The following is a 27,165-nucleotide window of genomic DNA, read 5'->3' as shown; positions in this document are numbered from 1 at the left end:
AGCCCCACAACCGACCAAAAAAAAAAAAAAGATTATGGATGTAACTTTGGTTATACAATCTGAAGCTAATTTGAATCTTGAGTGGAAAGGAAGACTTGGCTATTAAGAATTAGTATCCACGGGGCTGGGAAGATGGCTCAGTGGTAGAGCCCTTGCTTGCATGCCTCTGAGGCCCTGGGTTCGATTCTTCAGCACCACATAAGCAAAAAAGAAAAAAGCCGCAAGTGGTGCTGTGGCTCAAGTGGTAGAGCACTAGCCTTGAGCTGAAGAGCTGAGGGACAGCGCCCAGGCCCAGAGTCCAGGCCCCACGACCGGACCCCCCCAAAAAAAAAGAATTAGTATCCATTATAATCAGAATTAAGACTTCTAGTTTAGGAAACAACTCACAGTTCACATGGAGTTGGAACTGCTGGATTCTTACCTGCTGATTAGAAGGGTTAACAATTGCTGTGAGTAAGTAGTGTCCAAGTGGATCAAACCTCACCAGACTGAAATCCAGAAGAGATAGACACACAGAGAAATTAGGTTAAATGAGAAGAGGAAAATTATAGTTCACAAAAATGGTTGAATGAAAATTATGGGATTATCTGCATATCTACTTCACAACAAGTTCTTATTATGTAGCTGAATCTGGTATGGAACTCCAAATCCTACCTCAACATCCCAGTGCTAGAATCACAAATATATGCTACTACTCCTAGCCTTTCAAAACTGTTAAAGAAATTAATAAGGTTTAAACTAGACATCACAATGCATACCTGTAATTCTAGCACTCCAGAAGTAGAAGTAGGAGGACTGAGTTCAAGACCATTCTGGGCAACACAGCATGTTTGAGGATGACCCAGGTTATAGTACAAAACCCTGTCTTAAAACAACAACTATAATAACAATGCACATTACTTCTTGTGGGAATAAAAGAATATTCATAGCCGGGCATGGTTGCTTATGCCTGTAATCCTAGCTACTCAGGAGGCTGAGATCTGAGGATCACCGTTCAAAGCCAGCCTGGGCAGGAGAGGCTGTGAGACTCTTATCGCCAATAAATTACCCAGAAAACCAGAAGTGGCGCTGTGGCTTAAGTGATAGAGCACTAGCCTTGAGCTGAAGAGCTCAGGGACAGCGTCCAGGACCAGAGTTCAAGCCCCACAAATGACTAAAAAAAAAAAAATAGCCTGTATCCAACTACAATACCAAAAAGGTCAAAGAAGACAACAAATCAACTTTATTACAAGCAATATTAACTTTTTCTTTTTGTTTTTTATGGCTGGTGATCAAACCTAAGGTTACATGTATACTACTCAAAAACTCTACCACTGAGCTATACCCCTCATCCTACCATACGTTTTATTTCTGAGACAGGGACCTACTACCTATTCCAGGCTAGCTTTAAGCTTGCTATATGTCCCAGGCCACAAAATTCATGAGCCTCCTGTCTTATCCACAAGAGTGAATGGTTTAGATATGAGTCACCACAGCCAGCAGCCATCATGTGTGTTATGATCTTGAAGGGGAAATAAATACCCAAAAGCAAGTCGAGTGGCAGTGGTTCACACCTGTAGTCCTAGCTACTCAGGAGGCTGAGATCTAAGGATCATGGTTTGAAGCCAGCCCTGGGAGAAAAGTACCCATGAGGTTCTATCTCCAATTAACCACTCAAAAAAAACCTGAAGTGGCCTTGTGGCGCAAAGTGGTAAAACACTAGACTTGAGCAAAAAGAGCTCAGGGACAGTGTCCAGGCCCTGAGTTCAAGCCCTACCATTGATGGCCAAAAAAAAAAAAAAAAAACAAAGAAAGAAATCAAAATGCAGATCTGATACATTTAAACAGCCACGGTGAGCCAACAACCATGAAAATCCCACCCAAACTTCTTTCTCGTTTTCTTTTTTTTTGGGGGGGGGGTGGGGGGTGGGGGGGAGAGTCCAGTCGTGGGGCCTGAACTCTGGGCCTGGGTGCTGTCCTTCAACTCTTCAGCTCAAAGCTAGCGCTCTACCACTTGAGCCACAGAGCCACTTCCGGCTTTTTTCTTTTTGCTTATGTGGTACTGAGGAATCGAACCCAGGGCCTCATGCATGCAAGGCAAGCGCTCTGCCACTGAGCCACCTTCCCAGCCCCCTTTCTTGTTTTCTTAAAGAAGGATAACCCTAAACCCAAACACTTCAGGACCTAAAAGATTTTATCTAGTGATCTTGGTATGCAATAAACAATGGGTGAAATGAACACAATGAACTATTTCTTGGCTAATCAGCTATAGTGATAACAACATGCCTAAAGCGTGAATGACAATGGCCAAAGCAGAGGTAACAACCTGTTACCAGAGGTTAAATAAATGCAAATGTTTTCTCTCATTAGCAAAGTCTGTTCCCAGACCTTACCAGTGAAGTAGAGCACTCACCGGACCCTTTCCATTTCACTAGCTGTCTTCACCACAGCAAAGGGCTCTCGACGACTCCAATCCCAGAAGTGGATCTCATTTGCAGTGGCAATGAGCAGAAGTTGAGCGGTAGGGTGGAAAGCCAGGGAGGCAATGGCATTGTTGCTATCTGTGAACCAGCTTTCACTGCCACCCTGCAAATAAACCAATTCCAAATATTCTCAGGTTATAAGTTACTAGTAGACTGCGACATCATCTTCATGAGCATTCCATTTAAAATAAAATGCACAAGATTAGTGATTAGTCAGTGCCACTGTTTTATCTGATTTATCACTACTTTATAGATATTACTGTCAACTGTCACTCAGTTCTTCAACTGTCAGCTCAGTTCTTCAAGTCACAAACAATCTACAAGCAAGAAGCCGTTGCTAGTTCCTATTTCAGAAGTCTGAAAAAAGTCCAGCTTAGGCAGGTGCTGGTGGATCATGCCTATAATCCTAGCTACTCAAAAGGCTGAGATCTGAGGATCATTATTTGAAGCCAGCCCAGGCAGAAAAGTCCCCATGAGACTCTTATTTCCAATTAACCATTCAAAAACTAGTAGTGGAGCTATGGCTCAGAGAGCTAGCCTTGAGCAAAAATGCTCAGGGACAGCACCCATGCCCAGACTTCAAGCCACCCAACCAACAACAACAAAAACACTCCAGCTTAGTGTACAACATGGTGCAGAATAATCCCCTAGCCAGTCAACAGGACAGGTTCATCTTCAATGACCAGCATAATCTTTCCTCTGAACACATCTTAGAGCCTCCTGTGTATGTCACAATAAGTAGGTAAAAGGAAAATTAAATCGGGCATTCATTTTACAATGGAGGACTATGAAATAGATGTCCAATCAATTAAGTGGGTGATAACTACCACTTACCCAGATGAGTCCTATGAATCCACCTAGTTTCTCTTCTAAAATTAAGAGCCCAATGGTAAATAAACCACTGTTATTTAAAATATCAAAGAAAAGAGCAGCCTAAGAAAATACTTACATGTAAATCCCAAATCCTAACCTCCCCATCTAGGCAGCCAGAAGCAATAAGGCCTGAGATGGTGGGATGAAAAGTAACACACCATGGAGTACGGCGGTGCCCAATTAGAGAATGAACACACTTGCCAGTCTTCACCTCCGTAATATAGATATTATGGTTCACATGGGTGGAGGCCAAAAGAGTCCTACAGAATCAAAAAGAGCAGAAGCAAATTAAGAAGCATGTAGAGAGTAACAAACTTCATCAACTCTGGATACTATTCCTCAACCCAACATGAAAGAAATTGAGACTCAGGCAGCAAATCACACACAACAAGAATATTCTTATCTTTAAAAGCTTCCAGTTTGGAGGCTGAGGATTTAGCTCAATGGAAGAGCATTTATATAAGGCCTTGAATTCAGTCCCAGCACCAAAATAAGTAAATTAAATACGTATTTCTCCATGTTGTTCCCAAATGACACATACTGCCTTCAGAGAATATTTTTTTCGGGGTGGGAAAGCAATCATACCATTAATGACCTATATTATATATATTGTATATTAATGACCTATACCACTCAGTTAAGAAAGTGACAATCATCACTGAGAAGCTTTCCAAGTCATAATCCTTGCTATTCATAGTTTATTTTACTATTCCCACTATTTTTCTGGTTGGCACTGTTTATCAACTTTCTTTCCTTTTCTGATATGCTGAAAAAGCTTTGTTTAGACAATGCTTCAGAAAACCTCTAGGGATTAACTGGGAAGCTCAAACTAAACAAAACACTCAGAAAGCAATATTATCACATATCTTAAAGGTTAAGTTACAGATGAGTACTAGGTACCTGTCTGGACTGAAGGCCAGTAAAAAGGTAGAGCGTGGACTATCAGGCAGTTCTACTCTCTGGCAGACAAAACAAAACAAAACAAAAAGACAAAATATATTATTCATGAATTTTGACTTTATATCATAAGCACATGAACCATTCTAGATTATTATTCACAGTCTTAAGATTAAAAAACTAGAGGCAATGATTGAATTACAAACTGAGAAAGATAAATCCAAATTACCCTGAGATAAAAGATATTTTTGGCCCTAATTTTTAAATCTGTAAACCAACTCCCCACACTGGCATATCAATTCTCTTAGAGATATCAAATCTCTTAAAGATAAATTACATCCCAACTCTGCCAGTAACCCATCCTAAGATCCCATTCTACTCTCATTCCCAAAAATCTATGTCAAAAAACACCCATTTTTGCAGGGCTCCTGTGGCTCATGCCTGTAATCCTAGCTACTCAGGAGGCTGAGATCTGAGGATCACAGTTCAAAGTCAGCCTGGGCAGGAAAATCCCTGAGACTCCAATAAATCACCAGAAAACTGAAAGTGGCACTGTGGCTCAAGTGGTAGAGTGCTCACCTTGAGCTGAAGAGTTGAGGGACAGCGCCCAGGCCCAGAGTTTAAGCCCCACGACCAACACCTTCCCCCGACACACCCCACCAAAAAAACCCATCCATTTTCTTACTTTGCCTTCCCATTTCATCCAGCGGGTTTTATCCTCCACCAGCTCCTGCAGAAGCCGCTGAGCTCCCATGGCCCGGGTGCCCCGTTCCCGGCCCCAGAGTATCCGCACAGCATTCTTTTCTGGCACAACCTTCATGGTGTTCAGTAGCCACGGTCACACCAGGCACAAAAAAACGAAGGAGCAAGTAATAGCTCCACACACTGAAGCAACTAAAATGAGGCCATTCAGGTCCTTGTGAGTTGTCTTCATGGAAATCTAAGGAATTGAGAATAATGTCAAAGAAGCCTATTTTGTATCCTGAGATGTTTCAAGGCAATTCTAGCTCAAAGGGCAAACTATTCTTTTCCTATTAAATGACAGCCTCTCTAAAAAGGCTTTTCTCCCAGAATTTTTCTCACAAAAATATTTCATCTTCTCCTAACTTTTTTTTTTTGGGGGGGGGAGGGTGGGTTGTGGGGCCTGACCTCTGGGCCTGGATGCTTTCCCTCAGCTCTTCAGCTCAAGGTGAGCACTCTACCACTTGAGCCACAGTGCCATTTCCAGCTTTTTCTGCTTATGTGGTGCTGAGGAATCAAACTCAGGGGCCTCATGCATGCAAGGCAAGCACTCTACCACTGAGCCACCTTCTCAGCTCCATCTCCTATCTTTTAAAGCTCTATTTTAAATCCAAAGAACAGATCATCCTCTGAAACAACTATTCTGTTTATTCTTTCATCAGGCAGGAATAATTTTTGCTCCTAGTAAAAATGTCTAAAAATCTACCAAAACAAAACACAGGACCAAGAACCAGATCACACATATAATCCTAGCAACTCAGAAGTCTAATATCTGGAGAAATTCAGTTCAAAGCCAACCTGGGCAGAAAAGTCCTTGAGACTCCATCTCCAAAATAACCAGAAAAAAGCTGAGCTGGTAGCATAGCTCAGACAGTAGGGTACCAGTCACTAGCAAGCAAGCCAGGCAAGCACAAGGCCTGAGTTCAAGCCCCATTACTACCAAAAGAAAAATAAATGTCATTGCTGTCATTGGATTGTAAAATTATCAGAAATCTAGTAATTTAAAAAGCAATAATAGTCAGGCTCATGCCTGTAATCCTAGTTACTTAGGAGGCTGAGATCTGAGGATCTCGGTTCGAAGTCAGTCTGGGCAAGAAAATCCAATTAATCATCAGAAAACCGGAAGTGGCACTATGGCTCAAAGTGGTACAGCACTAGCCTTAAGCACAAAAGCTCAGGGATAGTGCCAATGCCCTGAGTTTAAGTCCCACTTCTGACAACAAAAGAAAGAAGAAAGAGGGCTGGGAAGGTGGCTCAGTGGTAGTGTTTGCCTTGCATGCATGAGGCCCTGGATTCGATTCTTCAGCACCACATAAGCAGAAAAAGCCAGAAGTGGTGCTATGGTTTGAGTGGTAAAACACTAGCCTTGAAATGAAGAGGTGAAGGCCCAGAGTTCAGGCCCCATGACAAGAAAGAAAAAAAGAAAAAAGAAAGAAAGAAAGAAAGAAAGAAAGAAAGAAAGAAAGAAAGAAAGAAAGAAAGAAAGAAAGAAAGAAAGAAAGAAAGAAAGAAAGAAAGAGAGAAAGAGAGAAAGAGAGAGAGAGAGAGAGAAAGAAAGAAAGAAAGAAAGAAAGAAAGAAAGAAAGAGAGAGAGAAAGAGAGAGAGAAAGAAAGAAAGAAAGAGAGAAAGAGAAAGAAAGAAAGAGAGAAAGAGAGAAAGAGAGAGAGAAAGAAAGAAAGAGAGAAAGAGAGAAAGAGAGAAAGAAAGAAAGAGAGAAAGAGAGAAAGAAAGAAAGAAAGAAAGAAAGAAAGAAAGAAAGAAAGAAAGAAAGAAAGAAAGAAAGAAAGAAAGAAAGAAAGAAGGGGGAGAGAGAGAAAGAAAGAAAGAGAGAGAGAGAGAGAGAGAGAAAGAAAGAGAGAGAGAGAGACAATAATAACTTATTATAAAAAGCTAAACAAAGCCGGGCACCGGTGGCTCATGCCTGTAATCCTAGCTACTCAGGAGGCTGAGATCTGAGGATCTCGGTTCAAAGCCAGCATGAGCAGAAAAGTCCATGAAACTCTCATCTCCAGTAAACCACCAGAAAACCGGAAGTGGCCCTGTAGTTCAAGTGGTAGAGCGCTAGCCTTGAGCTAAAGAGCTGAGGGACAGCGCTCAGGTCCAGAGTTCAAGCCCCATGACCAAAAAAAAAAACTAAACAATAATTGGATCTTTACATTTCTCAAAAAGCTACAATCTAAAGTATGCAACTAGATGCATCCAAAAACAAACAGAGGAAAAATATTTATAGCCTGAGCTGAAGGAGCTTTCTCCTTGGAGTATTAAAATGTAAAAAATCAAAAGATTCCATAACAAGTGAACTCCCAGCTTTCTAGTCCCATGTAGTCACAGTTCTCTACAAAATATAAAAGGAAAAAATTTCAAACTGTAACTCATGATACCATTCTCATCATGCTTGCTTTGTTTTAGTGTTGGGGCTTGAGCCCGTGACTTCAAGCTTGCTGTATATCTCCTCTATCATTAAGCCACACCATCAACCCCTTATCAATCTTTATTGAATGATATAAACATGTACACCAGGAAATTGTCAACAATAGGGGCACACACCAACTTTCTGAATAAGCTAAAGATAAATAATAAGAGGAAATAACCTCCATAGTAGCCTTTATAAATCCTGTATTAATCTAGACATGAATTTTTCCTAGGTTACCCTTCAGTTGAACTGTCAGGTAAGTAAGTTACTACTAACCAAGAAGATGCCAGAAATATAGTTCCTAGCAGTTCACCTTAACCCTCTACTGGGTCTATAATTTTCTCACCTAACATAGAAGAGTTCAGAAGAAACACTTTGATGGTCCTTTGTCCTACCTATCAGTGATTCATAAACTATTTATAATCTTATAATGAGTGGTAGAAATAGTAACAATCTCATTCATTTAACATTCAATCTCATTCATTTGACATAACTCAAATGGAAAAAGAAAATATAGATCATGAACACTCTATGTTCAGAAACATTATAACAGTCAGGAACATTAAAAGTCCCAGCACTCAGGAGACTGAGACCAGCCTGAGTTACAAAGTAAGATCCTTCTCAAAAACACAAACAAAAACAAAACACAGGAATAGCAATGTAGCTCATCTTAATTGCCTAGCATGAACAAGACCCTGGGTTCAATACCTAACAGAAAAGAAACAAGAGAAGGAAGGAGGGAAGAGTGAAAGAAAATTATGACCAACCTTAAGATCGCATGGGAATCAGAAAGAAGAGTTACAAATATGAATATCAAGATAACTGAAAAACTAAAAAGCTTGGGCTGGGAAGGTAGCTCAGTGGTAGAGTGCTTGCCTTGCATGCATGAGACCCTGAGTTCTATTCCTCAGCACCACATAAACAGAAAAAACCGGGAGCTATGGCTCAAGTGGTGGAGTGCTAGCCTTGAGCTGAAGAGCTGAGGGATGGTACCCAGGCCCAGAGTTCAGGCCCCACAACTGACCAAAAAAAAAACTAAAAAAAAACTTAAAAATGCACATTTCTGGACATTAAAACACAGAGTTTGAATGAGAGAAAGGCTGAGTGATATGTCCAACAGAGAGTCTCTCTCCCCCTCCCTCTCCCTCTCCCTCCCTCTCTCTCTCTCGCTACGTCTCTCTCTCCTCTCTCTCTCTCTCTCTCTCTCTCTCTCTCTCTCTCTCTCTCTCTGGCTTAAACTGAGTGCTGCATGCTCTCCTCAGCTTTTTTCACTCACAGTTGGATCTCTACCACGTTAGTCACTCCCCTAGTTCCAGCTTTTTGCTGGTGAATTTATCTTGAATTTATCTGCCCAAACTGGCTTCAAATGAAGATCCTCAAAATTACAGGTATAAGTCACTGGCACTTAACCTGCCTTTCCTCTCCTTTATGTAAAGAAAAGTATTTCCTGTTGTTATAAAAGGGCAAGAAATTTCTCTCCTAATTTGCTCTTAATACCCACCTGAGAAGTGAATTTTCTGAGTCCCTTACAAAGGAACTAAGTAAAACTGAGGTCAGACAGCCCTGTGGCTGAGGAGGAAGTTCAAGAGTGTTTTTCATTCCTCTTCTAAAAAGGAAGAAGAAACAAGTTTCCCAATCTGTCCCTTAAAGTAAAACAGACTGAGAAAAAGGGTGCCAAGAATAGTCTGTGACGCCATTACAGAGTCCCCAAATCAATTTCAGTTGCCAAAGCCTTATGCAAGTAGAAGGAAAAGGACTTAACTGTGATGTATACAAGACAATAGCCAAATTCCACCTCATTTTTACACACACACCATGACTAATCACTCCAAAAAGATAAGGAGAAAAAGCCACCTTTACAGAATTTTTCTGCCTAATTCTAAGACATAATTTTATTATATGTAACTCCTACTCATAAAAATCACTAAGGAATACTCCACGAAATGGAAACAAGAAGTTTTTTTTTTCTTTATTGCTATTTGTGATTTTTCTTTTCTATCTTGTTTGTTTGTTTATCTGGCTTTGGAAGGGGGGTGGTGCACAGAAATGGAGGGACAAAGGGTGAACAAAAGCAGCAGTGATACTAGATGCTATGTTGAAAATGAACTATGCAACTTGTGGGTGCAGACCAGAGAGAAAAATTGGGAGAGTATGAGGGAAGGGTGACACTCCAAAAAGAAATGTATTCCTAACCTGACTTATGTAACTATAACCTCTCTGTATTTACCTTTAGAATAAAAATTAAAAAATTTAAACAAATCACTAAGAATATAGCACAACTCAAAGGAAACTGAGTTAGTTTTGGTTTTTTGTCGGGTATGGGGCTTGAACTCTCGGTCTGGGCACTGTCTTTGCGCTCTTCAGCACAAGGTACGTTCTACCACTTGAGCCACAGCTCCACTTCCAGTTTTCTGATGGTTAATTGTAGACAGGAGTCTCATGAACTTTCCTGCCCCGGCTGGCTTTGAACTGCAATCCTCAGATCTCAGCCTCCTGAGTAGCCAGCATTACAGGTAAGCCACAGACACCCAGCCTGAGTTAGTTTTATAGATTCTTCTTACAATTTGTCTTGTGCCAGCAATTTTACTCCTTCTAGTTATATGATATTGGATAATTAATTTCTTTGAATCTTAGTTTACTTCTTTGTAAAACCAAAATTGCAATATCTACTTCAGAGGATTTTGGTAAAGTTGCAATAAGAAAAGAGCTGTGAGGCCAGATGTGATGGCATAGGCCTGTGAGGTAGCACCTGGAAGGCTGGGGCAGGCAGATTGAGAATTTGAGGCCATACTGGGTTACATAATGAGACACTGTTGTTTAAAAAAAAAAAAAAAAGCCGGGAGCTGGTGGCTCACGCCTGTAATCCTAGCTACTCAGGAGGCTGAGATATGAGGATCGCGGTTCAAAGCCAGCCTGGGCAGGAGAGACCGTGAGACTCCTATCTCCAATAAAACCACCAGAAAACCGGAAGTGGCGCTGTAGCTCAAGTGGTAGAGCGCTCGCCTTGAGCTGAAGAGCTGAGGGATAGCACCCAGGCCCAGAGTTCAAGCCCCACGACCGACAAAAAAAAAAAAAAAAAAAAAAAAAAGAGCTAGGACTGGCTCACGCCTATAATCCTAGCTACTCAGGAGGTTGAGATCTAAGGATTGCAGTTCAAAGCCAGCCTGGGCAGAAAAGTCTGTGACACTCTTATCTCCAATTAATCACAGAGAAAGCTGGAAGTGGTGCTACAGCTCAAGTGGTAGAGTGCTAGCTTTGAGTAAAAGGGCAGTGCCCAGGCTCAGAGCTCAAGCCCTAGAACCAGCAAAAATTAAAATAAGATAAAAATAAAAATAAAAGGAGGACTGGGAAGGTGGCTCAGCTGAAGAGCGCTTGCCTCGCATGCATGAGAGCAGAGCCTGGGTTCGGTTCCTCAGCACCACATAAACAGAAAAAGGCAAAAGTGTGCTGTGGCTCAAATGGTAGAGTGCTAGCCTTGAGCTGAAGAGCTGAGGGACAGCACCCAGGCCCAGAGTTCAGGCCCCACCACCAACCAAGAAAAAAAAAAAACTAGATGGAGAAGGTACAAGTAATGTTTATTTTATTTTTGTACAATTTTGAGTGCAGATAGTATAGTATAATAGTATACAGAGCTAATTAAATGCTAGCTTTTGTTTTCAAGTGCTCTTACTTCTTTTTCAAACTATGTAACCTGCACTCAGAGTGCCTAGGAACTTGCAGTTCTCCAGCCTACACTTCCCCAAGGCTGTGGCCACAAGTGTGTGTCACCATACCTGGCTCCATCATTTTCTTAGTATGTGAAGGTTACTTAACTTCTCGGTAGTCACTTAACTTCCTGATACCTAAATTTCCCATCTATAAATTGTAATTGCTAACAGTAGTATACAACAAAGTGTTAACAATTTAAAATTTATCATATGAAAACTGCCCACTATTATATTGTTCCGAGGCTTATAGTAGAACAGTAGTTCCATTCTGTAATAAATAATTCAAATTAAAAAAGTAAAGAGAAAACAAATTTTAATTTCTAAAAATAAAAAGTAGGCCACAAAGCTGTTAAACAATCAGATAACCAGGTGCTGGTACTCAGGCCTGTAATCTTAGCTACTCAAGAGGCTGAAATCTGATGATCAATGTTAAAAGCCAGCCCAGGCAGTAAAGTCCATGAGACTCTTACCTCTGAATAACCACCAGAAAACCAGAAGTGGACTGTGGCTCAAATGATAGTGCTCACCTTGAGCTAAACAGCTCAGAGTTCAAGGCCCACGACCAAAAAAAAAAAAAAAAAAAATCAGATAAATTAAGCAATTAGATAAATTAAATTTAAGCAAATTCACCTAGATCAAATAAGATTGTGCCCAAGGGTTGGAGGTGTGGGGGTGGTAGAGCACCAGAAAAAGTGTCTGATATCAAGTTCCAGTCTTAGAAAAAAAGAAAAGAAAAAGAGATTGTCCCCTGTAATGATCTCAAACTATTTTAGAGCCGGGAGCTGGTGGCTCACGCCTGTAATCCTAGCTACTCAGGAGGCTGAGATCTGAGGATCGCGGTTCAAAGCCAGCCCGGGCAGGAGAGACTGTGAGACTCCTATCTCCAATAAACCATCAGAAAACCGGAAGTGGCGCTGTAGCTCAAGTGGTAGAGCACTAGCCTTGAGCTGAAGAGCTGAGGGACAGTGCCCAGGCCCAGAGTTCAAGCCCCACGACCGACAAAAAAAAAAAAAAAAACTATTTTAGATTGAAATTTTTATTACTATCACGTTTTGTTTTTAATAGAACTATGAGACAATATTTAATGTAACAGCTAACAGTTTCATAGTACTTGGTATTGGTCTTAGTTTATATAAAGTTGCTCCTATTTTTTCTTGGGGGAGGAGACATTGAGGTTTGAGCTTGTTTTGATATTTATTTGACATTCTATCACTTGAGCCACATCCCCAGTGTGGCTTTTTTTTGGAGGGGAGGCGGGGAGTGGGGGGTCTTGTCAGTGGTAGGGTTGAATTCAAGGCCTGGTGCTATTATCCCCGAGTTCTTTTTGCTCAAGACTATAGCGCTCTACCACTTTCAGCCACAGCACTACTTCCAGTTTTCTGGTGGTTAATTGGAGACAGAAGTCTCATGGACTTTCCTGTCCTGACTGACTTTGAACGGCAATTCTCAGATCTCAGCCTCCTGAGTAGCTAGAATTACAGGTATGAGCCACTGGCACCCAACTTAGCCTGGCCTTTTTACTAGTCATTTTAGAGATGGAATCTAGCCAACTATTCCGCCCAAGCTAGTCTTGAAACTTGATCTTCTGGATCTCAGTCAGCTAAGATTACAGGTATAAGCCACCAGTGCCCAGCTATTTGTGTTTTTGAGATAGGGTCTTGCAAGGAGCCCAGCCTAGAAGTGCTATGTAGGTCAGGCTGGCCTCAAAGCCTCAATCCCAAATTGATGGGATCATCAACATGTACCCTCACACCCAGAAAAGTAGCTCTTATAATATTCATAAATCACAGATAGTATGCCACCAAGAGATTCAGTCAATGAAAATTTTAAAATTTAAACTCAGGAAAGCAGATAATGTTGGCATACAACAGTAATTTACATGTAGCTTTTTAGAGAAAAGAGAACTTCAAACCTTAGACCAGCCTGGGAATGTGACTTAATGGTACAGTGCTTGCCTAGCATGCATGAAGCTCTGGGTTCTATTCTTCAGTACCACATATACAGAAAAAGCTATAAGTGGTGTTACGGCTTAGGTGGTAGAGTGCTAGCCTTGAGCAAAAGAAGCTCAGTGACAGTGCCCAGGTCCTGAGTTCAAGCCCCAGGACTGGCAAAACAAAACAAAACACCTTTGACCATGGCTACTCAGGAGGCTGAGATCTGAGGATCATGGTTCAAAGCCAGGGCAGGCAGGAAAGCCTGTGAGACACTTACCTCCAATTAACCTTCAAAAAGCCAGAAGGGCTGGGAAGGTGGCTCAGTGGTAGAGCGCTTGTCTTGCATGCCTGAGGCCCTGGGTTTGATTCCTCAGCACCACATAAGCAAAAGAAAAAAAGCCGGAAGTGGCACTGTGGCTCAAGTGGTAGAGCGCTAGCCTTGAGCTGAAGAGCTGAAGGACAGCACCCAGGCCCAGAGTTCAGGCCCCATGACTAGACCCACCCCAAACAAACAAACAAACAAACAAACAAACAAAAAAAGGGCTGGGAAGGTGGCTCAGTGGTAGAACGCTTGCCTTGCATGCCTGAGGCCCTGGGTTCGATTCCTCAGCACCAAAAAAGCCGGAAGTGGCACTGTGGCTCAAGTGGTAGCGCGCTAGCCTTGAGCTGAAGAGCTGAGGGACAGTGCCCAGGCCCAGAGTTCAGGCCCCACGACCAGACCCAAAAAAACACAACAAAACAAAACAAAAAAAGCCAGAAGGATGGGCTGGGAAGTTGGCTCAGTGGTAGAGTGCGTGTCTTGCATGCATGAGGCCCTGTGTTCGATTCCTCAGCACTACACAAGCAGAAAAAGCTGGAAGTGGTGCTGCTCAAGTGGTAGAGCACTAGCCTTGAGCTGAAGAGCTGAGGGACAGCGCCCAGGCCCAGAGTTCAGGCCCAGGACCGACAAAAAACAAAAAACAAAACAAAAAAAAAAAACAGAAGGACTTGGAAAAAAATCATATTAAGTGAAGTCAGACCCAAAGAAATATAGATCTCATGCTTTTCCTCATTTGTAATCATTAGCATATGTCTAGGACAGTCTTAGCAGATCAGCAGAATAGCACAATAGCTATGTACATATGATCATATAAGATGATGCTAAAGGAGCTGGGAAGGTGGCTCAGTGGTAGAGGGCTTTCCTTGCATGCCTGAGGCCCTGGGTTCGATTCTTCAGCACCACATAAGCAAAAAGAAAAAAGCCAGGAGGAGGCTACAATGCTTGAGAAGAAATGTACTCATTATCTTGCCCATGTAATTGTAACTCCTCTGTACAGTATTTTCACAATAAAAAATAAATAAATTAAATAAAAATTAAAAAAAAAAAAAGAAAAAAGCCAGAAGTGGCGCTGTGGCTCAAGTGGTAGAACGCTAGCCCTGAGCTGAAGAGCTGAGGGACAGCGCTCAGGCCCAGAGTTCAGGCCCCACAACCGGACCCCCAAAAAATAATAATAATAAGATGATGCTAAAGCTGGACACTGGTGGCTCACGCCTATAATCCTAGCTACTCAGGAGGCTAAGATCTGAGGATTGAAGTTCAAAGCCAGCCCAGGCAAGAAACTCCATAAGACTCTTATCTCTAATAAAACACTAAAAACACTAGAAGACGGGAAGTGGTGCTGGGTGCTGGTGGCTCATACCTGTAATCCTAGCTACTCAGGAGGCTAAGATCTGAGAATTGTAGTTAAAAGCCAGCCTAGGCAGGAAAGTCCATGAAAGACTCTTATCTCCAACCAACCAGTAGAAACCAGAAGTTGCCCTGTGGCTCAAGCAGGAGAGCACTTGCCTTGAGCTGAAAAGCTCAGGGACAGTGCCCAAGCCCAGAGTTCAAGCCCCATGACCGACAAAAATAAATGTATACACATACACATACATACCCCCACACACATACACACAGCTGAAAGAGAAAACCATGTACTATTTTTGATCTAATCTCAACCAGTCATATGTACCTGCTAAGCGTATGTCATTGATCATAATAGGGTCAGATGAACAGAGCATAAAAAGGGCAAATCCATCAACTACCACTAAAGGAAAGAAAATAAATTTAAAATTAAAAATACCTCAAAGGCCGAGGGCTGGTGACTCACACTTGTAATCCTAGATACTCAAAAGGCTGAGATCTTAGGATCACAGTTCAAAGCCAGCCCAGCCAGGAAAGTCCATGAAACTCTTATGTCCATTAATCACAGAAAAAGCCAGAAGTGGTGCTGTGGCTCAAGAGGTAGAGCACTAGCCTTGAGCAAAATCTCGAAGACAGCACCCAAGCCTATAGTCTAAGCTCCAGAATTGGCAAAAAGAAAAAAAAAAAAAACTCTTTTTACCTTTATATGTGAATCATGGTATATGTATGAGTACAGAAGCGGGCTGGGAAAGTGGCTCAGTGGTGAGAGTGCTTGCTTTGCATGCATGAGGTCCTGGGTTCAATTCCTCAGCACCACATAAACAGAAAAAGCTGAAAGTGGCACTGTGGCTCTTGAGCTGAGGAACTAAGGGACAGAGCCTAGGCCCAGAGTTCAGGGCCCCATGACTGACCAAAAAAAAAAAAAAAAAGAGTACAGAAGCAATGGATAGTTTGAGAACAGAAATGGTAAATAACATAGAGTACTATTATACCTTTTCATCTTTATTCCCTATGAAAACGGATCTTGCAATGGGGGTGGTCAGTTAAGATCATAACAACAATGGTCTTATCAAATGGGTAAAAGTAAGATTAAGAGGTACAAAGTTTCAATGAAGCCAAGGCACTGGTGGCTCATACCTGTAATCCTAGCTACTTAGGAGGCTGAGGTATGTGAATTGTAGTTGAAGCCAGCTCAAGCAGGAAAGTCCATGACTCATCTCCAATAAACTACTCAAAAAAAGCCAAAGTGGCCCTGTGGCTGAAGTAGTAGAGCACTAGCTTGAGTAAAGCTCAGGGACAGAGCCCAAGAAAAGAGTTCATGACCCAGAAAAGGGGGGGGGGGAGGGTAACTTCAATGACTGATTTCCAATGACTGATTTTGTCTCTAAATAATCTTCAATAATCCATAACTTTGGGGCTGGGAAGGTGGTTTAGTGGTAGAGTGCTTGCCTCGCATGCTTGAGGCCCTGGGTTCGATTCCTCTAGCACCACATAAGCAGAAAAAGCTGGAAGCAGGGGCTGGGAAGGTGGCTCAGTGGTAGAGCGCTTGCCTTGCATGCACAAGGCCCTGAGTTCGATTCCTCAGCACCACATAAGCAAAAAGAAAAAAGCCAGAAGTGACGCTGTGGCTCAAGTGGTAGAACACTAGGCTTGAGCTGAAGAGCTGAGGGACAACGCCCAGGCCCAGATTTCAAGCCCTACGTCCAACAAAAATCATCATCAGCATCAGCATCAGCATCAATAGCCTGGCTAAATTTCAACTTTTCAGTTCTTGTGCAAATTTAAAGTAATAATACCTTCTCTTTCTATCTTATAGGAATAAAGTTCTTAGAGACTCTCAAAAGGATTGGATTACAAAAATGCAAAGCATATCTGGATGTAATATTTCTCTCTCTTGAGGAAACTCTCTTGCAAATCAGTAAGTCATAAACAACGTTAGAATGAAAGAAATGACAGGGGCTGGGAAGGTGGCTCAGTGGTAGAGCGCTTGCCTGCATGCATGAGGCCCTGGGTTTGATTCCTCAGCACCACATAAGCAAAAAAGAAAAAAGCTGCAAGTGGCATTGTGGCTTAAGTGGTAGAGCGCTAGCCTTGAGATGAAGAGCTGAGGGACAGCACCCAGGCCCAGAGTTCAGGCCCCATGACCAGACCCAAAGAAAGAAAGAAATGACAGCTTATTTGGGTTCAGATGTGCAAACTGGGAATATAGGCTCAGACAAACAACATCAGTATTCCACCCGAGGAAAGCGCACTTGGGTTTTTATCACATCCAGCAACTGGCAATTGATATAAATAAGACCGATTGTAAATTGTGTTTGTCCACTAGAAATGTCTACAGTCAAGAGGCAAACTACCCAATGTGGTATTTCTCAATGTAAGGTACTGTTAATTTCCAGAAAATTATTTCTTTGTCTGCATTCATTCCTGACAATGTCTATGCAGCAATTTAATCTCTATCAGCAAAATCTCTAAAGCTAGCTGGGCGCCTGATGGCTCACGCCTATAATCCTAGCTACTCAGGTGGCTGAGATCTGAAGATTTCGGTTCAAAGCCAGCCTGGGCAGGAGAGTCCATAAGACTCTTATCTTCAATAAACCACCAGAAAACTGGAAGTGTAGCTCAAGCAGTAGAGCACAGGGACAGCGCCCAAGCTCAGAGTTCAAGTCCCACGATTGACCAAAAAAAAAAGAAAGAAAGAAAGAAAGAAATCTCTAAAGCTCAGAAAAGGATTTTTACTGTCCTTTTTGTCCCTACGCCCACCCCAATAATCTGCAACCATGTTATGTTATCTCTTTCTGGAAAATTGCCTAGCTGACTCTTAGTTTTAATTTCTGTTCCATGCCCATACCCCCAGTAATAAATTTAAAGGTCTTCTTTCCCATTGAAGTATATGTACCTTAAGAATCAGAAAAAAATGGGGCTGGGAAGGTGGCTCAATGGTAGAGCGCTTGCCTTGCATGCATGAGGCCCTGGGTTCGATTCCTCAGCACCACATAAGCAAAAAGAAAAGGACAGCGCCCAGGCCCAGAGTTCAGGTCCCACAACCGGATCCAAAAAAAAAAAAAAAAGAGCCGGGCGCTGGTGGCTCATGCCTATAATCCTAGCTACTCAGGAGGCTGAGATCTAAGGATCGCGGTTCAAAGCCAGACCGGGCAGGAGAGACCATGAGACTCCTATCTCCAATAAACCACCAGAAAACCGGAAGTGGCACTGTAGTTCAAGTGGTAGAGCGCTCGCCTTGAGCTGAAGAGCTGAGGGACAGCACCCAGGCCCAGAGTTCAAGCCCCACGACCGACAAAAAAAAAAAAGAATCAGAAAAAAGTAATCAAAGCAGGATCAAGTGAGAAACAAACAATAGTCAGAGAACACACTGAATGGGGAGTTAGAACAAGAAAGTCTGGGATTCATAGTTCTTCAAGAATGAATGCAGGGCTGGGAATGTGGCTTAGTGGTATAGTACTTTCCTACTATGCATGAAGCCCTGGGTTTGATTCCTGAGTACCACATACACAGAAAAAACTTGAAGTGGCTCTGTGGCTCACGTGGTAGACCATTTGAAACTCAGGGACAGTACCCAAGTCCTGAGTTCAAGCCTCAAGACTGACAAAAAAAAGAATGAATGCAAAGATTACAAAACAATCAGGCACTATTTCTAATCAAACCCTACAAGTTGAAAGCAAATAACTAGAAAGAACCCAGATCAGTGAATCAAAATTATCCACAGTCCCATTATAAGAAGCCAATGTCCAGAAATAAATTGTCAATAGAGCCTGCCTCTTTGTTAAAAGTAACATTTATGTTCTAATACAATAGACAATATGCATCTACAAAGTCAGAGTAGGAGGGTATTAGATCAAAGACCTGGTACAGATGGGCACAGTGGTACATTCTTGATGGAGGGAAGAGAACAGCAGTCCAAGGAGACATTAGGCTAGTCAAAGGTCTAAATCTAGTCTGAGTAAACACTGTGAGACTATATTTGAAAAATACACTACAAAGCAAAAGGGCTGGGCATGGCTCTACTGGTAGGAGGAAGCCTTGAATTCAATCCCTAGTGTACACACACACACACACACACACACACACACACACACACACACACACACACACACACACACACACACACACACACCCCGACCTGGTATACAACAAATATAGTGGTACACACAAAAAGCCTTGAATTCAATCCCTAGTGTACACACACACACACACACACACACACACACACACACACACACACACACACACACACACACACACACACACACACACACACACACACACACACACACACACACACACACACACACACACACACACACACACACACACCCCGACCTGGTACACAACAAATATAGTGGTACACACAATTCCAGCACTCAAGAGGCTGAGAGGTTTGAGGCTAACATAGGCTATATAAAAGGAATCTGATACAAAGGCTGTAGCTCCAATTCACCATGAGCTGAGCAATTAATGCAACTTCTTTTCTTGTTCTCCTATTAACCAATGTGCTTGTTGGCTTGTTCAGTTACCAGTACCAGGGCTAAAACTTAGAGCCTGGACATTCTTAGATTTTTGGCTCAAGGATGATGCTTTTTCTGTCGGTTGTGAGGCCTGAACTCTGGGGTAGGGCACTGCCCCTCAGCTCTTCAGCTCAAGGCTAGCGCTCTACCACTTGAGCCACAGCGACACTTCCGGCTTTTTCTGTTTCTGTGGTGCTGAGGAATTGAACCCAGGGCCTTATGCATGCAAGGGAAACACTCTACCACTGAACCACATTCCCAGCCCCAAGGCTGATGTTTTTTCTACTACTTGAGCCACAGCTCCACTTCTGACTTTTTGGTGGTTAACTGGAGATAAGAATCTCAGACTTGCATGCCCAGGCTGGCTTCAAATCACAATCCTCAGATCTGTCTCCTGAGTAGCTAGGATTATAGGCCTAAACCTCCAGCACCTGGCTTACAATGCTTTTATATACATAAACTCAGCATAAGGCAAACATCTACAAAGATATCACAAATGGACTAACAACTTTACAAAATGTTTTGGAATACAAATTAAACTCTAGTTACTGTTATAATACAGGCAGTGTGGAGAGAGACAAGGTGAAGCACCAGCTTTTCAGTTACACATTCTGCTTACTAGAGGACTTCCTAAATAACTTACAGTGACGTCAACTAACATCTGAAACACAGGAAAGCTTGTGCTTAAAACAAACTATGATCAAAACTGGAAATAGAAAGCCATAAGGTCCAATTTAAGATTGATGATCTTCCTTACTCCCACTTACCTCAGAAAGATGGAAGAAAAGAGAACTGAAGTTTTCTTTGGAAATTACTTTGGGAAAAAAATGGTGTGCAAACTCAAGGCAGAACAAGGAAAAAGCCAAAAGAATAAGGCAGAACAAAGAGACATCCAAAGAATCAAGAAGAATCGAAGCTCAATATGTCTAGCAGGAGCTATCAAAAGAACAAATGAGACCAAGAATTCTACCCTTAAATACACAAAAATGGCAAAAAGACTTTCTATTTGCAAGCAAAATGAAAAATGGCTTTTAATGGAAGAATTTCAAGAGACAGAAACAGCTTAACCTCAGAAATGGGGACTAAAACCAGCTGCCTCAGGCAAACAAACCTAATGACTTTGGGCAGCAACATACCTTTTATCCACCAATATTGGAAATGATTTCAAATCATGCAGGATCACATCTTTGTGTATCCTATACAACCTTTAAAGAATCTAAATCTTCCTATACTGCCCCTCATTCTTCTTCGAACTCCTACAGCCATAGTATTATAGAAAGCTTTGACATCATTAACCCCAGAAATCCTCATAACTCCAGAACAGATGGAATTACTCACCAAATAAGAAACACGCACACACACACACACACACACACACACACACACACACACGAAATTAAATTCATATAGGTTCGCCGGGCACTGGTGGCTCACGCCTGTAATCCTAGCTACTCAGGAGGCTGAGATCTGAGGATCGCGGTTCAAAGCCAGCCCAGGCAGGAGAGACCGTGAGACTCCTATCTCCAATAAATCACCAGAAAACCGGAAGTGGCGCTGTAGCTCAAGTGGTAGAGCGCTCGCCTTGAGCTGAAGAGCTGAGGGACAGCGCCCAGGCCCAGAGTTCAAGCCCCACGACCAACAAAAAAAAAAAAAAAAAAAATTCATATAGGCTCGTAGCTAAAGCAGATTTGAATCCAGGCTTTGCTTTCAGATAATAAGGCTTGAGTCCCAGTCCCCTTGACTCAACAGTTCATTATAGCATTTTTTAAAGTGGCTTTTGCTAGCCAAGTGCCAATGACTAACACCTATAATTCTAGACACTCAGGAGTCTGAAATCTGAGGATCATGGTTCAAAGTCAACCTAGGCAAGAAAGTCCACAAGACTCATCTCCAGTTAACCAGTAAAATATCTAAGTGGAGCTAAGGCTCAAGAGGTAGAAAAAATGCTTGCCTTGAGGGAAAAAGGTAAAAAAAAAAAAAAGCACCCTGACCTTGAGTTCTATCAATCAACCATAAAAAAAAAAAAAAGGTAGCTTTTGGTATAAAGCATTGATTCCTTACTTGGGCCCACAAATTAACTAAAACCAGGATAAAAGCCTCCTCCATATATGTATGTATCCACTGCCCTGAACCATTCTGTCCTATAACAACATAATAAACATTTTTAAATCCAGGAATAACCTGGACCACCTGCCAGGTATCAATAACTATCCTGACCAGTTTATTTGTTTCCTTTAATTATAAAAGGATAACAACTTCCCAGAACCTCAAGCAGCAAGCACTAAAATAATAGCCAACAAGATTCTAACTGACCAATCAATCATCAAACAACTCTCTGGCATTACTTCTGGCCACCTCTGACCACAAGTGTATAAATAAACTGTTTAACTATAGATAACCATTTGCCCCTGCTCCTAATTCTTTGTATATTTAAACTTGTTAATTCATGTCTACACCCCAAAGACAGCTATCTCTTTCAATGGCCACATGTAACATACCTCCTTTGACTTTCACGATGTCTCTTCAACATGCAGGGGCAAGTGGCCAAAACTTACATATAACCCCCCCCTTTTTTTTTTGGTTGGTTTGGGGCTTGAACTCTGGGCCTGGGTGCTGTCACTCAGCTTTTCAGCTCAAGGCCAGTGTTCTACCACTTGAGCCACAGTGCCACTCCAGTTTTCTGAGGGTTTATCGGAGATAAGAGTCTCTTGGGCTTTCATGCCCAGGATGGCTTTAAACCGTGATCTCAGCCTCCTGAGTAGCTAGGATTACAGGTGTGAGCCACCAGTGCCTGGCAAACTCCTTTTAAAAAAAAAAAAAGCAGTAAATGTTTTTAATATAAAGGCCTATCTACTTGAAAGAAATTTTAAGAAACGAAGCTGAAGTAAAAGCATTGCAAAGCATAGAACAGGATGTGGGTACAATTACCAGTCTTCCTACAGTGGCAGAAAAAAAATGTATGAACTTGTCTCAACCCAGCTCCACTTAGGATCATCCTTTTTGGGCTACCAGCAGCCTCCATGAGTCACCATCTACTTGTAATTAAGTATGAGTAGAAGGATTCTGGCCAAGATTCACCTCTTATACAAGGTGAGTAGTCTGTGATAGTTATGTGAAATTTAAGAAAACAGAAGCAGGACTGGGAAGGTGGCTCAGTGGTAGAGCGCTTGCCTTACATGCATGAGGCCCTGGGTTCGATTCCTCAGCACCACATAAGCAGAAAAAGCCAGAAGTGGTGCTGAGGCTCAAGTGGTAGAGCGCTAGCCTCAAGCTGAAGAGCTGAGGGACAGCGCCCAGAATTCAAGCCCCACGACATAAAAAAAAAAAAAAAAGGAAACAGAAGCAATTGGTATCAACAGTGAGGAGTTTAGAACGAATCCATTTGTAGATATAATAGTGAAAGTTATCCTCTCATTGATGGTAACACATAAAACTTGTGATTTGGACCTAAGGTCTAAAACTCCAGTTTCAAGTTCAGTGTGTTTAAAAGTAGCCAATCTCAAAGTCAGCCCAGGTCAGGTTCTTGGCTGACTGGAGTAGAGAAAGAAAAAATTTCCCTCAGGCCTTCAGGAAAATAAGTCAAATTATTAAATTCAAAGTTCTTAGGCTAAAAGGTCCAGATGCCCTTCTATCTTGCCAATCACAGTCCTTAGCCAGTCAAAATAAGCACTAGATTTAAGAACTTAGTCATTTTAAGCTCTGACTAGAAACTGGATTTAATTTTCTAATATTCCAAATAAAAATAAACTTAAGGTGCAGGAAGAACACAAACACACTAGCATCCAGCTCCTTCTTTTAAAGGTTAAAAAAATTTATCATGTTTCCACAGTGCACCAATGGCTCATACCTATACTCCAAGCTACTCAGGAGGTTAAGAGTTAAGAATCATGATTTGAAAGCAGCCAGGAAAGTCTGTAAGATTTTTTTTTTGGGGGGGGGAGGGGGGAAGGTGGGGGAGTTGGTCACGTGGCTTAGGTACTGTCAGCTCTTCAGCTTAGGCTCTTCAACTCAAGGGGAACACTCTACCACTTGAGCCACAGTGCCACTTCCAAGTCTGTAAGATTCTTATCTCCAATAAACCAACAAAAAGCAGTAAGTAGAACCATGGCTCAAATGGTACAGTGTCAGCCTAGAGTGAAAAAGCTAAGGAACAGTGTCTAGACTTGTATGAGTTCAAGCCCTAGTACTGGTATACACATAAAAAAGTTAACGTTTTATTGTTCTATTTTCATACATGCAAACAAACTACTTAAACCATATTTATTCTCATAAAGTTGAATTTAAAAAATAACCCATGTTCTTTATTGTAATAAAAAGAAAACAGGGGCTGGGAAAGTGGCTCAGTGGTAGAGCGCTTGCCTTGCATGCATGAGGCCCTGGGTTTGATTCCTAGTACCACTAAGCAAAAAGAAAAAAAAAAAAAAAAGCCGGAAGTGGCACTGTAGCTCAAGTGGTAGAGCACTAGCCTTGAGCTGAAGAGCTGAGGGACAGCGCCCAAACCCAGAGTTCAGGCGCCACAACCAGACCCAAAAAAAAAGAAATAAGAAAAAAGAAAAAGAAAATAGTGCTCTATGGTTCATCTTCCTCCAAACTCTTTACATTACCCTCCTAAAATAACTCTATTAAGCCCTATTAGCCTCACAGTGGCTACTTAGAAGACTGAGATCTAAGGATCATGATTTAAATCCAAGACTAGACAAATCCAAGAGACTCTTATCTCTAATAACCAATAATAAGATGGAAGCAGAGGTGTCCCTGAAGTGGTAGAGTGCTACCCTTGAGCAGAAAAAGCCCCAAGTTCAAGGCCCCTTACCAGCAATAAGTAATCCTACAGCCGGGTGCTGGTGGCTCAAGCCTGTAATCCTAGCTACTCAGGAGGCTGAGATCTGAGGATCTTGGTTCAAAGCCAGCTGAGCAGGAAAGTCCATGAGACTCTTATCTCCAATAAACCACCAGAAAACGGGAAGTAGCGCTGGCTCAAGTGGTAGAGCGCTCACCTTGAGCTGAAGAGCTGAGGGACAGCGCCCAAGCCCAGAATTCAAGCCCCATGTTGGACCAAAAAATAAATAAATAAAAAATAAAGTAATCCTATTATCTTACAAATACCCAATATATGTGCTAGCAAATTTTTATTTTCTGTATTGAAGTAGGATCATACATACTAGTTACTACTCTGCATCTATAGTCTTCACTTTTTTTTTTTTTTTTTTTTTTGGTCGGTCGTGGGGCTTGAACTCTGGGCCTGGGCGCTATCCCTCAGCTCTTCAGCTCAAGGCGAGCGCTCTACCACTTGAGCTACAGCGCCACTTCCGGTTTTCTGGTGGTTTTATTGGAAATAGGAGTCTCATGGTCTCTCCTGCCCGGGCTGGCTTTGAACCGCGATCCTCAGATCTCAGCCTCCTGAGTAGCTAGGATTACAGGCTTGAGCCACCAGCGCCTGGCTAGTCTTATTATCACTAAATCATAGAAAGCTCACAAAAAAATGGGTTTTTTTAATCTTTCCTAAGCACTAAGCAAGAGGATAAAGTATACTTTCTGTCTGGGCCAAACCTGGCAGATGTTTCCCATGCTAATGTCTTATAGCTGAGTCAGCCATTCAGTCAGAATAAAAGTGTGTATAATATGGAAGTCGCATTCTAAAGAGTTCTGCAAAAATGTAAGGCCTTCAGTAGGAACCCATCCCCCCCCCATGCCTCCAGGAAACTAATCTATAGGCCCCACAGAAGAAATGTCAAATGATTTCTTTTCAGCAGAAAATTACAAGCCATAATATTTCTCAAGTTAGGGTTGGGAAAGTGGCTCAGTTGTAAAGTGCTTGCCTTGCATGTATGAGGCCCTGTGTTCGATTTCTCAATGCCACATAAACAGAAAAAGCCAGAAGTGGAGCTGGGCTCAAGTGGTAGAGCACTAGCCTTGAGCTGAAGAGCTCAGGGACAGCGCCCAAGCCCAGAGTTCAAGCCCCACGAGTGACAATAATAATAATAATAATAATAATAATAATAATTCTCAAGTTACAGCAAACTTCTCTGAAAACATGTTCTTCCTTTGAGCAGAAGTACAAAATGGACTGATCATTTTACAGACATTCCATTCATTTGTACACACACACACACACACACACACACACACACACACACACACACACAATCCAGCTAACCTCTCCAAAGCAAAAGATAATCCTTCACATTAGTTTCCTTACATATGTCCTAGTTTCAGTTCTGCTGAAATAAACATGTATTTTCCTTCTTCATCCCTGGGTAAAAGGTCCCCAATGTCCTGCCCATGTAATTGTAGCCCCTCTGTACAGTATGTTCTCAAATAAAATAAAATAAAATTTAAAAAAAAAAAAAGGTCCCCAATGTACAAAAAACACTACACTGGACATGCTTAGTAAGCACAAACAGAAGCTGGCCAGCTAAATCCAGTATAAACCTCCTTCCCCAAAATAATGCTACAATTTTTTGAAACTCTGGCAATGAAAATTCTTCAACTTTTTCATCAAATCATGTGCAAGTATAAAATATGACTTGGGATATTATTTATACATAAAATTACAAAACCTTAAAATCACTTGGCCATTGTTTCAAGGCTCAATAAGAACAGCTCTAGGGGCTGGGAATGTGGCTCAGTGGTAGAGTGCTTGCCTTGCATGCATGAGACCCTGGATTCGATTCCTCAGCACCACATAAGCAGAAAAAGCTGGAAGTGGTGCTGTGGCTCAAGTGGTAGAGCACTAGCCTTGAACTGAAGAGCTGAGGGATAGTGCTCAGGCCCAGAGTTCAGGCCCCACAACCAGCAAAAAAAAAAAAAAAAAAAGAACAGCTCTAAAAGAAACAGAGGTCTCTTTTACCACATTATATGGGGTTCCTTTCCACTGCTGCTTCTTTCTTTTAGGCCCAAGGAAAATAAACTGAAGTTCTTTTTCTAATTTTATCAATAGGGTTAGGATGTAGCTCAGTGGCAAAGCGCTTGCCTAGCCAGTGCAACGTCCTGGGTTCAATCCCCAGTATCAAAAAAGAAAAGACAAAAAAAAAAAAATACAGTTATCAATAAAAAGTGTACCCATAAATAATCATAGCATTTTGTTTCTTAGTTTTGCAGTGCTGGGGATCCAACCATAGGGCCTCCCACATGCTAGGCACGTGCTCGGTCTGTCATGAAGCTATATCTTCATAACTATATTCATAGCAATCTAAAGACTAATTTCATCAAAAACAAACATGCTTGGCACCTATCAGGAGTACAAGACTGTCTTTATGGGTTTGTATATATGTGTGTGTGAGAAAGAGAGACAGAGACAGAGACAGTCTGGATATATAACCCAAATTAATCTAATCTAGATACTCCTGCCTCATCTGGGATTACAAAGATATACCACCATGCCCACCTAAGACTACCTATCCTTGATATGGCAGAAGCTCATAGGAATTCTTCAATACACCTTTAAAAATTGCTACCAGCAGGCTAGAAATGGTACCATTAGCAACATTTTACTAATAGCTAGTACTATGGGAGTGTGTACTCAGAGCTAGGAATTTACCATGCAATTTTTGATATTTATAACAACTCTCTTCAAAGGTGTGCACATTTATAGCCTCCAGATTTATAATAATATTCCAGGTTCTACAGCTACTCGGGGACTGGCTTAGAATTAAAATTTAGGACCTATGGTATTTTTCTATAACACTATGTTCTCTAAGGCAGAATTTCACTCCAAGAATGACCTATCAGCTGTTCAAACTTTGATTTGGGGCTGGGAAGGTGGCTCAGTGGTAGAGCACTTGCCTTGCATGCATGAGGCCCTGGGTTCAATTCCTCAGCACCACATAAGCAGAAAAGACCAGAAGTGATGCTGTGGTTCAAGTGGTAGAGCGCTAGCCTTGAGCTGAAAAGCTGAGGAATAGTGCCCAGGCCCAGACCCCAAGACCAGCCAAAAAAAAAAAAAAAAACT

At 41.9% G+C, this 27,165-nt stretch overlaps 1 protein-coding gene across 7 annotated transcripts in view; it reads right to left on the bottom strand.

The window, feature by feature from the left end:
* Nucleotides 1-27,165, bottom strand: part of Ambra1 (autophagy and beclin 1 regulator 1) — a 221,610-nt gene that overhangs the window by 178,654 nt on the left and 15,791 nt on the right. For all 7 annotated transcript variants that reach the window (XM_070032455.1, XM_070032456.1, XM_070032459.1 and 4 more), the window contains exons 2-6: nucleotides 4,918-5,172; nucleotides 4,236-4,294; nucleotides 3,412-3,595; nucleotides 2,393-2,565; nucleotides 422-488 (exon numbers count right to left, since the gene is read on the bottom strand). In XM_070032455.1, coding sequence (XP_069888556.1) covers nucleotides 422-488; nucleotides 2,393-2,565; nucleotides 3,412-3,595; nucleotides 4,236-4,294; nucleotides 4,918-5,052 — 618 coding nt within the window. In that variant the 5' untranslated portion in view covers nucleotides 5,053-5,172. The remainder of the gene's footprint in view (nucleotides 1-421; nucleotides 489-2,392; nucleotides 2,566-3,411; nucleotides 3,596-4,235; nucleotides 4,295-4,917; nucleotides 5,173-27,165) is intronic.

Source organism: Dipodomys merriami, unplaced genomic scaffold, assembly GCF_024711535.1.
Source record: "Dipodomys merriami isolate MVZ:Mamm:240054 unplaced genomic scaffold, mDipMer1.0.p SCAF_21, whole genome shotgun sequence".
NCBI lineage: Eukaryota > Metazoa > Chordata > Mammalia > Rodentia > Heteromyidae > Dipodomys > Dipodomys merriami.
The sequence above is the reverse complement of the archived record's forward strand: the minus strand, read 5'-3'. Positions and strand labels throughout refer to the sequence as shown.